We start from the raw sequence: 13781 nt of genomic DNA on the forward strand, positions 1-13781 counted from the left end.
TAACAACATGGATACAGAATTAGCTGACTGACAGGAAACAAAGGGCCGTGGTTAATGAATGTTTTTTGGGCTGGAGGAAAGTTTGTAGTGGAGTTCCCCAGGGGTCAGTGTTGGGACCTTTGCTTTTCCTCATATATATTCATGGCCTAGACCTTGGTGTACAGGGCACAATTTCAAAGTCTGTGGATGATACGAAACTTGGAAGCATTGTGAACTGTGAGGAGGACAGTGTCGAACTTCAAAAGGACATAGACAAGTTGGTGGAATGGACAGACAGGTGCTAGATAAAATTCAATGCAGAGAAATGTGAAGTGATTCATTTTGGTAGGAAGAACAAGGATAAACAATATAGAATAAATGGTACAATTCTAAAGGGGGTGTAGGAGCAGAGGGACCTGGGTGTATATGTGCATAAATCATTGAAGGTGGCAGGACAGGTTGAGAGAGCGGTTAATAAAGCATACAGTATCCTGGGCTTTATTCACAGAATAATACAGTGCAGAAAAGGCCCTTCGGCACATCGAGTCTGCACCGATGCATTAAAGATACCTGACCTGTCTACCTAATCCCATTTGCTAGCACTTGGCCCATAGCCCTGAATGTTATGACGTGCCAAGTGCTCATCCAGGTACTTTTTAAAGGATGTGAGGCAACCCGCCTCTACCACCCTCCCAGGCAGGGCATTCCAGACCGTCAGCACCCTCTGGGTAAAAAAGTTCTTCCTCAAATCCCCCTTAAACCTCCCGCCCCTCATCTTAAACTTGTGACCCCTTGTAACTGACCTTTCAACTGAGGGGAACAGCTGCTTCCTATCTACCCTGTCCATGCCCCTCATAATCTTGTAACACCTCAATCAGATCACCCCTCAGTCTTCTCTGCTCGAGCGAAAACAACCCAAGCCTATCCAACCTCTCTTCATAGCTTAAATGTTCCATCCCAGGCAACATCCTGGTGAATCGCCTCTGCACCCTCTCCAATGCAATCACATCCTTCCTATAAATGTGGAGACCAGAATTGCACACAGTACTCCAGCTGTGGCCTTACCAAAGTTCTGTACTAATAGGGACATAGAGTACAAGAGCAAGGAAGTTATGTTGAACTTGTATAAGACACTAGTTCGGCCTCAGCTGGAGTACTGCATCCAGTTCTGGGTGCCGCACTTTAGGAAAGATGTGTGGGCATTGGAGAGAGTACAGAAAAGATTCATGAGAATGGTTCCAGGGATGAGGAATTTCAGTTATGAACGTAGATTGGAGAAGCTAGGACTGTTTTCCTTGGAGAAGAGACGGCTGAGAGGTAATTTGATAGAGGTATTCAAAATAATGAAGGGTCTGGACAGAGTAGATAGGCAGAAACTGGTCCCACTCGTGAAACGATCAAGAGCAAGAGTGCAGAGATTTCAAGTAATGGGTAAGAGAAGTAAAAGTGACATGAGGAAAAACTTTTTCATACAGCGAGTGGTTAAGGTCTGGAATGTGCTGCCTGAGAACGTGGTGGAGGCAGGTTCAATTGAAGCATTCAAAAGGGAATTAGACAGTTCTATGAAAATGAGGAATGTGCAGGGCTACAGGGAAAAGGCGGGGGAATGGCACCAATTTAATTGCTCTTTTGGAGTGTTGGTGCATACATGATGGGCCGAATGGCCTGTTTCTGTGCTCGATGTTCTTTGTAATTCTATGATCTCCCTCCACATCCCCCTCCACCACCCCACAATAGCCACTTCAACTGGCATCTGTCAACTGTAATGTGGGACTGAACGCCCACATACACAATGTGGTTGACTCCTAATATAATAAGCACCTCTGAACACAGAAGAGAACTGGCTCTCTCTTGGCTTTTAGGTTCCATTACCACATGAAAGATCCAGGGCGTCAGCAGCATTTTCTATTCTTTATTTTACATTGGTCTCCCAACTAAACACTAACTATCACCAGAAGCAACATCAGGCACACACTAGGCTGTGTGCGAGAGTGTTTAGCCATAGACAGCACCCTGCTCAGTCCAACATACCAGGAGCAGACTTCACCTCACTGTCTGCGCTGCTCAGCTTCAGTTATCGGGTGATGTTACCAGCCAGGATAAAGCTTCAACTCCATCTCTCACAATGAGGCTCTGGGTATCAGTGGAATCAACCAATGCCTCAAACACACTGCTAAGCGACTAGGAAGAAAATCAGAGACGCAGCCCTGACAATGCATCCAACAGCAGCTTGACCAGGCAGAACAATAAAAACACAACATATCATACCTTCAGGGGACTCCTCCTGCACGTAGGTTCCAGTCAAATAGCGGTGAACGAGAGCAGACTTCCCACTCGACAGATTCCCCACGATTCCCTGGCAAACAAAACAAGCTGAGTTCATTCCAGATACAATCATTGTTTCCTCCCTGTCAGCTCAGCAACAATGAGAAAAGGTTGCTCAGCTCTCTTGCCCACTAAATTTCCTTGGATGTAGGAAATGCTCGTGAATACAGGCAGCTGTTGTAATTGAAAATATAACTATGTCACAGACCTATTGAATATAGGCAGACAGGCACGCTTGCCACTGAGTCAGAAGGTTGTGAGTTCGAGTACGGTTCCAGAGACTACAGCACAAAATCCAGACTGGCACTTGAGTGCAGAAAGGAGAGCAGGACTGTCGGAGGGTCAGTACTGAGGGAGTGCTGCACTGTCGGAGGGTCAGTACTGAGGGAGTGCTGCACTGTCGGAGGGTCAGTACTGAGGGAGTGCTGCACTGTTGGAAGCTCAGTACTGAGGGAGTGCTGCACTGTTGGAGGGTCAGCACTGAGGGAGTGCTGCATTGTTGGAAAGTCAGTACTGAGGGAGTGCTGCACTGTCGGAGGGTCAGTACAGAGGGAGTGCCGCACTGTCGGAGGGTTAGTACTGAGGGAGTGCCGCACTGTCGGAGGGTCAGTACTGAGGGAGTGCCGCACTGTCGGAGGGTCAGTACAGAGGGAGTGCTGCACTGTCGGAGGGTCAGTACTGAGGGAGCGCTGCACTGTCGGAGGGTCAGTACTGAGGGAGTGCTGCACTGTCGGAGGGTCAGTACTGAGGGAGCGCTGCGCTGTCGGAAGGTCAGTACTGAGGGAGTTCTGCACTGTCGGAAGGTCAGTACTGAGGGAGTGCCGCACTGTCGGAGGGTCATTACTGAGGGAACGCTGCACTGTCTGAAGGACTATCTTTCGATGAGACATCAAACTATCCAATCAGCTGGATGTGAAAGATCCTATGGAAGAGGAACCAGGGTGTTTGCTCAGGATTCTGGCAAACATAAGAAATAGGAGCAGGAGCAGACCATTTGGACCCTCCATTCAATAAGATTATGGCTAACCTGACTGGACCCTCAACTCCACTTTCCAGTCTGCCCCCCATATCCCTTTACTCCCTAAAATAAAAGCAAAATACTGCGGATGCTGGAAATCTGAAATAAAAACAAGAAATGCTGGAACCACTCAGTAGGTCTGGCAGCATCTGTGGAAAGAGAAGCAGAGTTAACGTTTCGGGTCAGTGACCCTTCTTCGGAACTGGTTCCGAAACTGACCCAAAACGTTAACTCTGCTTCTCTTTCCACAGATGCTGCCAGACCTGCTGAGTGTTTCCAGCATTTCTTGTTTTTATCCCTTTACTCCCTTGTAGATCAAAAATCTGTCGAGCTCAGCCGTGAATATATTCAATGATCCAGCCTCCACTGCTCTCTGTGGAAGAGAATTCCAAAGATTAACAACCCTCAGAGAAGAAATTCCTCCTCATCCCTGTCTTAAATGGGAGACTCCTTAATTTGAAACTGTGCCCCCTAATTCTAGATTCCACCACAAGGGGAAACATCCTCTCAGCATCTACCCAGTCAAGCCCCCTCAGAATCTTTTGTGTTTCAATAAGATCACCTCTCATTCTTCAAACTCCAATGAGCATAGGCCCAACCTGCTCAACATTTCCTCAAAAGACAACTCCTTCATCCCTGGAATCAACCCAGTGAAACTTCTAGGCACTGCTTCCAATGCAATTATATCCCTCCTTAAATAAGGAGACTCTAGGTGAGGTCGCACCAATGGCCGACGGCTGTAGCAAAACTTTCCTGTTTTTATACTCCATCGTCCTTGCAATAAAGGCCAACATTCCATTTGCCATCCTAATTACTTGATGTACCTGCATGCAAACGTTTTGTAATTCATGTACAAGAACACCCAGATCCCTCTGTACTGCAGCATCCTGCAATCTCTCGCCATGTAAATAATATACAGCTTTTCTATTCTTCCTGTCAAAGTGGACAACCTTACATTTTCCCACACTTTAGCTGCCAAATTTTTTCCCACTCACTTAACCTATCCCTTTGAAGACACTCTGTGTCCTCCTAACAACTGACTTTCCCAACTATCTTTGTATCTTCAGCAAATTTGGCTACAATACACTCTGTTCCTCCATCCAAGTCATTCATATAGATCGTAAATAGTTCTAGCCCCAGCACTGATAAAAACATAAGAAATAGGAGCAGGAATAGGCCATTCGGGCCCTCGAGCCTGTACTGCCATTTAAAAAGATTGTGGCTGATCTGACTGTGGCGTTAATTCCACTATCCTGCCCCCCTGATAACCCTTTTCTCCCTTGTAGATCAAAAATCTGTCTAACTCAGCCTTGAATATAGTCAATGATCCGGTCTCCACTGCTCCCTGGGGAAGAAAATTCCAAACATTAATGATGCACTGAGAGAAGAAATTCCTCCTCATCTGCATCTTAAATGGGCGACCCATTAATTTGAAACTGTGCCCCCTAGTTCCAGATTCCTCCTTAAGGCGAAACATCCTCTCAGCATCTACCCTGTCGAGCCTGCTCAAAACCTTACACTTTTCAATCAGATTGCTTTTCAATCTTCTGAACTCCAGTGAGCGCAGGCCCAAACTGCTCAACCTTTCCTCGTTAAGCCAAACCCCTCATCCCAGGGATCAGCAAGTGAACCTTCTCTGAACTGCTTCCAATGCAGTCCTTCCTTAAATAAGGAGACCAAAACTGTATGCAGTACTCTTGGTGCAGTCTCACCAATGCCCTATCCAGTTGTAATAAGACTTCTCTACTTTTTGTACAACATTCCATTTGCCTTCCTAATTACTTGCCATGCCTGGATGCAGACTTTTTGTGATTCATGTACAAGAACACCCAGATCCCTCTGTACCGCAGCATTCTGCAGTCTCTCTCCATGTAAATAATATTCTGCTTCTCTATTCTTCCTGCCAAAGTGGACAACCTCACCTTTTCCCACATTATATTCCATCTGACAAATTTTTGCCCACTCGCTCAACCCATCTATATCCCTTTGCAGACACTTTGTGTCCTTCTCATAACTTGCTTTCCGACCTATCTTTGCATCATCAGCAAATGTAGCTACAATACACTCGGTCGCATTATCCAAGTCATTAACATCGCACCTAGGAGTCACTAGCTGGTGAGAGAGGGAAATGGTGACACATCCTGTGGATGGGCAAGCACTACCGCAATGACCAGTTGCTACAGCAGCTTGGCAACAAACGCCAATTCCAAAAACAACAACTCACAGCATCATATGACAGCTTCACGTGCAGCACTTGTGGTAGAACCTGCCTCTCAAGGATTGGTCTTCACAGCCATCAGCAAAGGTGCACCAAGAGAAGACAGCCCATCTAAATGGATTGTTTGCTGTGTGTCCATCATCTTTCAGAGATGGAAGGATGCCAAACAAAAAAATATTGATCATAAACGGTTGAGGCCCCAATACTGATCCCTGTGGGACTCCACTAGTTAGAGTTTGCGATCCTGAAAATTACCCATTTATCCTGACTCTCTGTTTCCTGTTAGTTATCCATGCTAATATATCACCGCCAACATGAGCTCTTATCTTGTGTAGTAACATTTTATGTGGCACCTTATCGAATGCCTTTTGAAAATCCAAATACACGACATCTACTGCTTCTCCTTTACCCACCCTATTTGTTACATCCTCAAAGAACTCTGGTAAGTTTGTCAAACATGATTTCCCTTTCACAAACCTTGTTGACTCTGCCTGATTTTATTGTGATTTTCTAAATGTCCTGCTACTGCCTCTTTAATAACGCATTACAGCATTTTCCCAATGACAGATGTTAGGTTAACTGCCCTATAGTTTCCTGCTTTCTATCTCCCTCCTTTCTTGAGCAGAGGTGTTACATCTGCGGTTTTCCAATCCGCTGGGACCTTTCTAGAATCGAGGGAATTTTGGAAGATTACAACCAATGCTTCGACTAACTCTGAAGCCACTTCCTTTAACACCCATAGATCCAGGCCATCAGATCCACGGGTTTTGTCAGCCTTTAATCCCATTGGTATTCCCATTACATTTTTGCTAGTGATAGTGATTGTTTGAAGTTTCTCCCTTCCTTTTGCCTCCTGATTTTCTTGGGATGCTTTTGTGTCAAAACTTTGTTGGTACCCACATGGACCGCAACAACTGGATCCTTCCCCTCCCCCTCCAAGTTCCTCTCCAGCCCCAAGGAGATGTCCTTAATCCTGGCAACAGGCAGGCAACCCAGCCTTTGGTACTCATGCTCTCGGCTGCACAGAACATTATTATCTGTCCCCTACTAATGCCATTCCTTTTTACTTCCCTTACTTGAATGGCCCCTTGCACCATGGTGTTATGGTCAGTTTGCTCAACCTGCCTCCAGTCTCTGCTCTCATCCACACAAGCTGCAAAACCCTTGAACCTGTTGGACAAATGCAAGGCCTGAGGCTCCTTCACTGCGACCTTCTGGATCCCCAAATCTGCCTCACTCGTCGTCACACCCTCTTGTCCCTGACCACAGACCAATCTAAAGTATCTAGCCTAAGGGGTGTGACTGCCTCCAGGAGCAAAGCGTCCAAGTAACTTTCCCCCTCCCTGATGCATCACAGTGTCTGAATCTCAGAGTCTAGCTCATCAACTCTGAGCCGAAGTTCCTCAAACTGCAGATCCCTGTGGCACCCAATTAGTTACAGTTTGCCAAACTGAAACGACTCATTTAACCTAACTCTCTGTTTCCTGTTAGTCAGCCAGTCCTCTATCATGCTAATATATTACCCCAAACGCCATGAGCTCTTATTTTGTGTATTAATCTTCTATTTGGCACCTTATCAAATGCCTTTTGGAAATCCAAATACACTACATCTACTGGTTCCCCTTTATCCACCCTGCTTGTTACATCCTCAAAGACCTCTAATAAATTTGTCAAACGTGATTTCCCTTATTACAATATCATGTTGACTCTGCCTGACTGCACTATGCTTTTGTAAAAGTCCTGCTACTACTTCCTTAATAATAGATTGTTTATCCTCAATCAACATCATCACAAACAGATGAAAAGGTCATTTACTTGTTTTTTGTGGAAATTTGCTGTTGACAAATCAGTTGCCATGTTTGCCTAATTAACAATGATGGCTAAACTTCAAAAGTAACACTAAAATAAAAGCAAAATACTGCGGATGCTGGAAATCTGAAACAAAAACAAGAAATGCTGGAATCACTCAGCAGGTCTGGCAGCATCTGTGGAAAGAGAAGCAGAGTTAACGTTTCGGGTCAGTGACCCAGAAGGGTCACTGACCCGAAACGTTAACTCTGCTTCTCTTTCCACAGATGCTGCCAGACCTGCTGAGTGATTCCAGCATTTCTTGTTTTTGTTTCAAAAGTAATACACTGGCTGTCGTCGCTTTGTGAATTTTTGTATCTTGCTCATCGTTGCCCAATTATGCCATTCCCCACTCAGCCATCAGGACGAGAAAGGTAGCTATGTTTTTCCACAAAGTGCTGCCCTGGGGCATCATGCTGTAACTATACCTGGACTTTTCAGCTTATGTGGTACAGGAACATTCAGAATTTATGTGAGAGTGCACACTGCCAGATCTCAGTTAAGAACCATTGATGTCAATCTCTAAGCTGCCCTTTCCATGGAATATGTTTCACTTCACAGAACAACCAGTCTGTGGATTGGTATCAAACGCATGTCAGACAGCACAGCACTGTGCTGTGCTTACATAGACACCTTGCACACTGTCCACAGCCACCGGCCCACTGCAGGTCCCAGAGTCAGCCTACATTGCTCTCAAAGAACAGCTTGTCGAGAGCAGACATGGCTCCTCAGTTGCTCTCAGAAAAATCAAGCAAAACCCTGCAGGCTTTGAAAAGCCCCAAGTTCACCAATATGTGCTGAGTGAGTCGAGGGGACAGTCAGGATATAGGCAATACCTCCGAATTCTGAGCAAAGCAGAGGATACTGGGAAAGAAACATCCTTTGGTTCAAACTCCGGACTCTCCTTTCACTGCAAAAAGATTGAGGATGGTGAAGCAGGTGCAATGTCTCACTGGGGGAAAATATCCAGGGTCTGTCTCTCTCTCTAGGGCACAGTACCCAGGGTGTGACTGTCCCTCTCTCTCTCTCTGTGGGGTACAGTACCCAGGGTATATCTCTCTCTCTCCCTGGGGTAAAGAACCCAGGATATCTCTCTCTGGGGTACAGTACCCAGGATATCTCTCTCTGGGGTACAGTACCCAGGATATCTCTCTCTGGGGTACAGTACCCAGGATATCTCTCTCTCTGGAGTACAGTACCCAGGATATCGCTCTCTCTCTCTGGAGTACAGTACTCGGCACATCTCTCTCTCTCTCTCTGGGGTACAGTACCCAGGATATCTCTCTCTCTCTCTCTCTGGGGTACAGTACCCAGGATATCTCTCTCTCTCTCTGGCGTACAGTACCCAGGATGTATCTCTCTCTCTCTGGGGTACAGTACTCAGTGTGTATCTCTCTCTCACTGGGGTACACTACTCAGGTTGTATCTCTCTCTCTCTGGGGTACAGTACGCAGGGTGTATCTCTCTCTCTCTCTGGGGTACAGTACTCAGGGTGTATATATCTCTATCTCTCTCTGAGGTACAGTACCCAGGGTGTATCTCTCTCTCTGGGGTACAGTACTCAGGGTGTATCTCTCTCTCTCTGGGGTACAGTACTCAGGGTGTATCTCTCTCTCTCTGGGGTACAGTACTCAGGGTGTATCTCTCTCTCTGGGGTACAGTACTCAGGGTGTATCTCTCTCTCTGGGGTACAGTACTCAGGGTGTATCTCTCTCTCTCACTCTCTCTGGGGTACAGTACCCAGGGTGTATCTCTCTCTCTGGGGTACAGTACTCAGGGTGTATATCTCTCTCTCTGGGGTACAGTAATCAGGGTGTATCTCTCTCTCTCTCTGGGGTACAGTACTCAGGGTGTAACTCTCTCTCTCTCTGGGGTACAGTACTCAGGGTGTATCTCTCTCTCTCTCGGGGGTACAGTACTCAGGTGTATCTCTCTCTCTCTGGCGAACAGTACCCAGGGTGTATCTCTCTCTCTCTGGGGTACAGTACTCAGGGTGTATCTCTCTCTCTCTGGGGTACAGTACTCAGGGTGTATCTCTCTCTCTCTGGGGTACAGTACTCAGGGTGTATCTCTCTCTCTCTCTGGGGTACAGTATTCAGGGTGTATCTCTCTCCCTCTGGGGTACAGCACTCAGGGTGTATCTCTCTCTCTCTCTGGGGTACAGTACCCAGGGTGTATCTCTCTCTCTCTCGGGGGTATAGTACTCAGGTGTATCTCTCTCTCTCTGGCGAACAGTACCCAGGGTGTATCTCTCTCCCTCTGGGGTACAGTACCCAGGGTGTATCTCTCTCTCTCTCTGGGGTACAGTACCCAGGGTGTATCTCTCTCTCTCTCTGGGGTACAGTACTCAGGGTGTATCTCTCTCTCTCTCTGGGGTACAGTACTCAGGTGTATCTCTCTCTCTCTCTGGGGTACAGTACTCAGGTGTATCTCTCTCTCCCTCTCTGGGGTACAGTACCCAGGATATCTATCTCTTTCTCTGGGGTACAGTACCCAGGGTGTCTCTGTCTCTCTCTCTCTCTCTGGGGTACAGTACCCAGTATATCTCTCTCTTTCTCTCTCTGGGGTACAGTACCCAGGGTGTCCCTCTCTCTCTGGGGTACAGTACCCAGGGTGTATCTCTCTCTCTGGGATACAGTACCCAGGGTGTATCTCTCTCTCTGGGATACAGTACCCAGGGTGTATCTCTCTCTCTCTCTCTGGGATACAGTACCCAGGGTGTATCTCTCTCTCTCTCTCTCTCTGGGATACAGTACCCAGGGTGTATCTCTCTCTCTCTCTCTCTCTCTGGGATACAGTACCCAGGGTGTATCTCTCTCTCTCTCTCTCTCTCTGGGATACAGTACCCAGGATATCCCTTTCTTTCTCTGGGATACAGAACCCAGGCTGTATCTCTCTCTCTCTGGGATACAGTACCCAGGATATCCCTTTCTTTCTCTGGGACACAGTACCCAGGGTGTATCTCTCTCTCTCTGGGGGACAGTACCCAGGGTGTATCTCTCTCTCTCTGGGGTACAGTACTCAGAGTGTATCTCTCTCTCTCTGGGGTACAGTACTCAGGGTGTATCTCTCTCTCTCTGGGGTACAGTACTCAGGGTATATCTCTCTCTCTCTGGGTACAGTACTCAGGGTGCATCTCTCTCTCTCTCTCTGGGGTACAGTACCCAGGGTGTATCTCTCTCTTGCTCTGGGGTACAGTACCCAGGGTGCATCTCTCTCTCTCGCTCTGGGCTACAGTACCCAGGGTGTATCTCTCTCTCTCGCTCACTCTGGGATAAAGTACCCAGCGTGTATCTCTCTCTCTCCCTCTGGGGTACAGGACCCAGGGTGTATCTCTCTCTTTCTCTGGGGTACAGTACCCAGGGTGTATCTCTCTCTCTCTGGGGTACGGTACCCAGGGGGTCTCTCTCTCTCTGGGGTCCGGTACCCAGGGTGTATCTCTCTCTCTCTCTGGGGTACAGTACCCAGGATATCTCTCTCTCTCTCTGGGGTACAGTACCCAGGGTGTCTCTCTCTCTCTCTCTCTGGGGTACAGTGCCCAGGGTGTCTCTCTCTCTCTCTCTCTCGGGTACAGTACCCAGGGTGTCTCTCTCTCTCTCTGTGGTACAGTACCCAGGATATCTCTCTCTTTCTCTGGGGTACAGTACCCAAGGTGTCTCTCTCTCTCTCTGGGGTACAGTACCCAGGGTGTCTCTCTCTCTCTGGGGTACAGTACCCAGGGTGTCTCTCTCTCTCTCTCTGGGGTACAGTACCCAGGGTGTCTCTCTCTCTCTCTCTGGGGTACAGTACCCAGGGTGTCTCTCTCTCTCTCTCTCTCTGGGGTACAGTCCCCAGGGTGTATCTCTCTCTATCTGGGATACAGTACCCAGGGTGTATCCCTCTCTCTCTCTGGGGTACAGTACTCAGGGTGTATCTCTCTCTCTCTGGGGTACAGTACCCAGGGTGTATCTCTCTCTCTCTCTCTGAGGTACAGTACCCAGGGTGTATCTCTCTCTCTCTCTCTCTGGGGTACAGTACTCAGGGTGTATCACTCTCTCTCTGGGGTACAGTACTCAGGGTGCATCTCTCTCTCTCTCTCTGGGGTACAGTACCCAGGGTGTATCTCTCTCTCTCTCTCTCTGGGGTACAGTACTCAGGCTGCATTCTCTCCCTCTGGGGTACAGTACTCAGGGTGTATCTCTCTCTCTCTCTCTGGGGTACAGTACTCAGGGTGTATCTCTCTCTCTCTGGGGAACAGCACTCAGGGTGTATCTCTCTCTCTCTCTGGGGTACAGTATTCAGGGTGTATCTCTCTCCCTCTGGAGTACAGCACTCAGGGTGTATCTCTCTCTCTCTCTGGGGTACAGCACTCAGGGTGTATCCCTCTCTCTCTCTGGGGTACAGTACTCAGGGTGTATCTCTCTCTCTCTCTGGGGTACAGTACTCAGGGTGTATCTCTCTCTCTCTCTGGGGTACAGTATTCAGGGTGTATCTCTCTCTCTCTGGGGAACAGCACTCAGGGTGTATCTCTCTCTGGGGTACAGCACTCAGGGTGTATCTCTCTCTCTCTCTGGCGTACAGTACTCAGGGTGTATCTCTCTCTCTCTCTGGGGTACAGTACTCAGGGTGTATCTCTCTCTCTCTGGGGAACAGCACTCAGGGTGTATCTCTCTCTCTCTCTGGGGTACAGTATTCAGGGTGTATCTCTCTCCCTCTGGGGTACAGCACTCAGGGTGTATCTCTCTCTCTCTCTGGGGTACAGCACTCAGGGTGTATCTCTCTCTCTCTGGGGAACAGCACTCAGGGTGTATCTCTCTCTCTCTCTGGGGTACAGCACTCAGGGTGTATCTCTCTCTCTCTCTGGGGTACAGTACTCAGGGTGTATCTCTCTCTCTCTCTGGGGTACAGTACTCAGGGTGTATCTCTCTCTCTCTGGGGAACAGCACTCAGGGTGTATCTCTCCCTCTCTCTGGGGTACAGTATTCAGGGTGTATCTCTCTCCCTCTGGGGTACAGCACTCAGGGTGTATCTCTCTCTCTCTCTGGGGTACAGCACTCAGGGTGTATCTCTCTCTCTCTCTGGGGTACACTACTCAGGGTGTATCTCTCTCTCTCTGGGGAACAGCACTCAGGGTGTATCTCTCTCTCTCTCTGGGGTACAGTACTCAGGGTGTATCTCTCTCTCTCTGGGGAACAGCACCCAGGGTGTATCTCTCTCTCTCGCTCTCACTCTGGGATAAAGTACCCAGCGTGTATCTCTCTCTCTCTGGGGTACAGTATCCAGGATATCTCTCTCTTTCTCTGGGGTACAGTACCCAGGGTGTATCTCTCTCTCTCTGGGGTCCAGTACCCAGGGTGTATGTCTCTCTCTCTTTCTCTGGGGTACATTACCCAGGGTGTCTCTCTCTCTCTCTGGGGTACAGTACCCAGGGTGTATCTCTCTCTCTCTCTCTCTGGGGTACAGTGCCCAGGGTGTCTCTCTCTCTCTCTCTCGGGTACAGTACCCAGGGTGTCTCTCTCTCTCTCTGGGGTACAGTACCCAGGATATCTCTCTCTTTCTCTGGGGTACAGTACCCTGGTGTCTCTCTCTCTCTCTCTGGGGTACAGTACCCAGGGTGTATCTCTCTCTGGGGTCCAGTACCCAGGGTGTATGTCTCTCTCTCTTTCTCTGGGGTACATTACCCAGGGTGTCTCTCTCTCTCTCTGGGGTACAGTACCCAGGGTGTATCTCTCTCTCTGGGGTACAGTGCCCAGGGTGTCTCTCTCTCTCTCTCTCTCTCTCTCTCTCTCGGGTACAGTACCCAGGGTGTCTCTCTCTCTCTCTGGGGTACAGTACCCAGGATATCTCTCTCTTTCTCTGGGGTACAGTACCCAGGGTGTCTCTCTCTCTCTCTCTCTCTGGGGTACAGTACCCAGGGTGTATCTCTCTCTCTCTCTGGGGTACAGTACCCAGGGTGTATCTCTCTCTCTCTCTCTCTGTGGTACAGTACCCAGGGTGTATCTCTCTCTTTCTCTGGGGTACAGTACCGAGGGTGTATCTCTCTCTCTCGCTCTGTGGTACAGTACCCAGGATTTATCTCTCTCTCTCGCACTGGGGCACAGTACCCAGGTTGTCCCTCTCTCTTTCTCTGGGGTACAGTACCCAGGGTGTATCGCTCTCTCTCTTTCTCTGGGGTACAGTACCCAGGGTGTATCTCTCTCTCTCGCTCTGGGGTACAGTACCCAGGGTGGAACTCTCTCTTTCTCTGGGGTACAGTACCCAGGGTATATCTCTCTCTCTCTGGGGTACAGTACCCAGGGTGTCCTTCTCTCTCCCTCTCTGGGGTACAGTACCCACGGTTTATCTCTCTCTCCCTCTCTGGGGTACAGTACTCAGGATATCTATCTCTTTCTCTGGGGTACAGTACCCAGGGTG

General features: G+C 48.5%; 1 protein-coding gene across 4 annotated transcripts in view; it reads right to left on the bottom strand.

Annotated features, from left to right (window-relative positions):
• Positions 1 to 13781, bottom strand: part of agap3 (ArfGAP with GTPase domain, ankyrin repeat and PH domain 3) — a 1228693-nt gene that overhangs the window by 677840 nt on the left and 537072 nt on the right. For all 4 annotated transcript variants that reach the window (XM_068031037.1, XM_068031038.1, XM_068031040.1 and 1 more), the window contains one exon: positions 2248 to 2335. In XM_068031037.1, the coding sequence (XP_067887138.1) occupies positions 2248 to 2335 (88 nt within the window). The remainder of the gene's footprint in view (positions 1 to 2247; positions 2336 to 13781) is intronic.

This window comes from Heterodontus francisci, chromosome 5 (assembly GCF_036365525.1).
Source record: "Heterodontus francisci isolate sHetFra1 chromosome 5, sHetFra1.hap1, whole genome shotgun sequence".
In the NCBI taxonomy this organism is placed as follows: Eukaryota; Metazoa; Chordata; class Chondrichthyes; order Heterodontiformes; family Heterodontidae; genus Heterodontus; species Heterodontus francisci.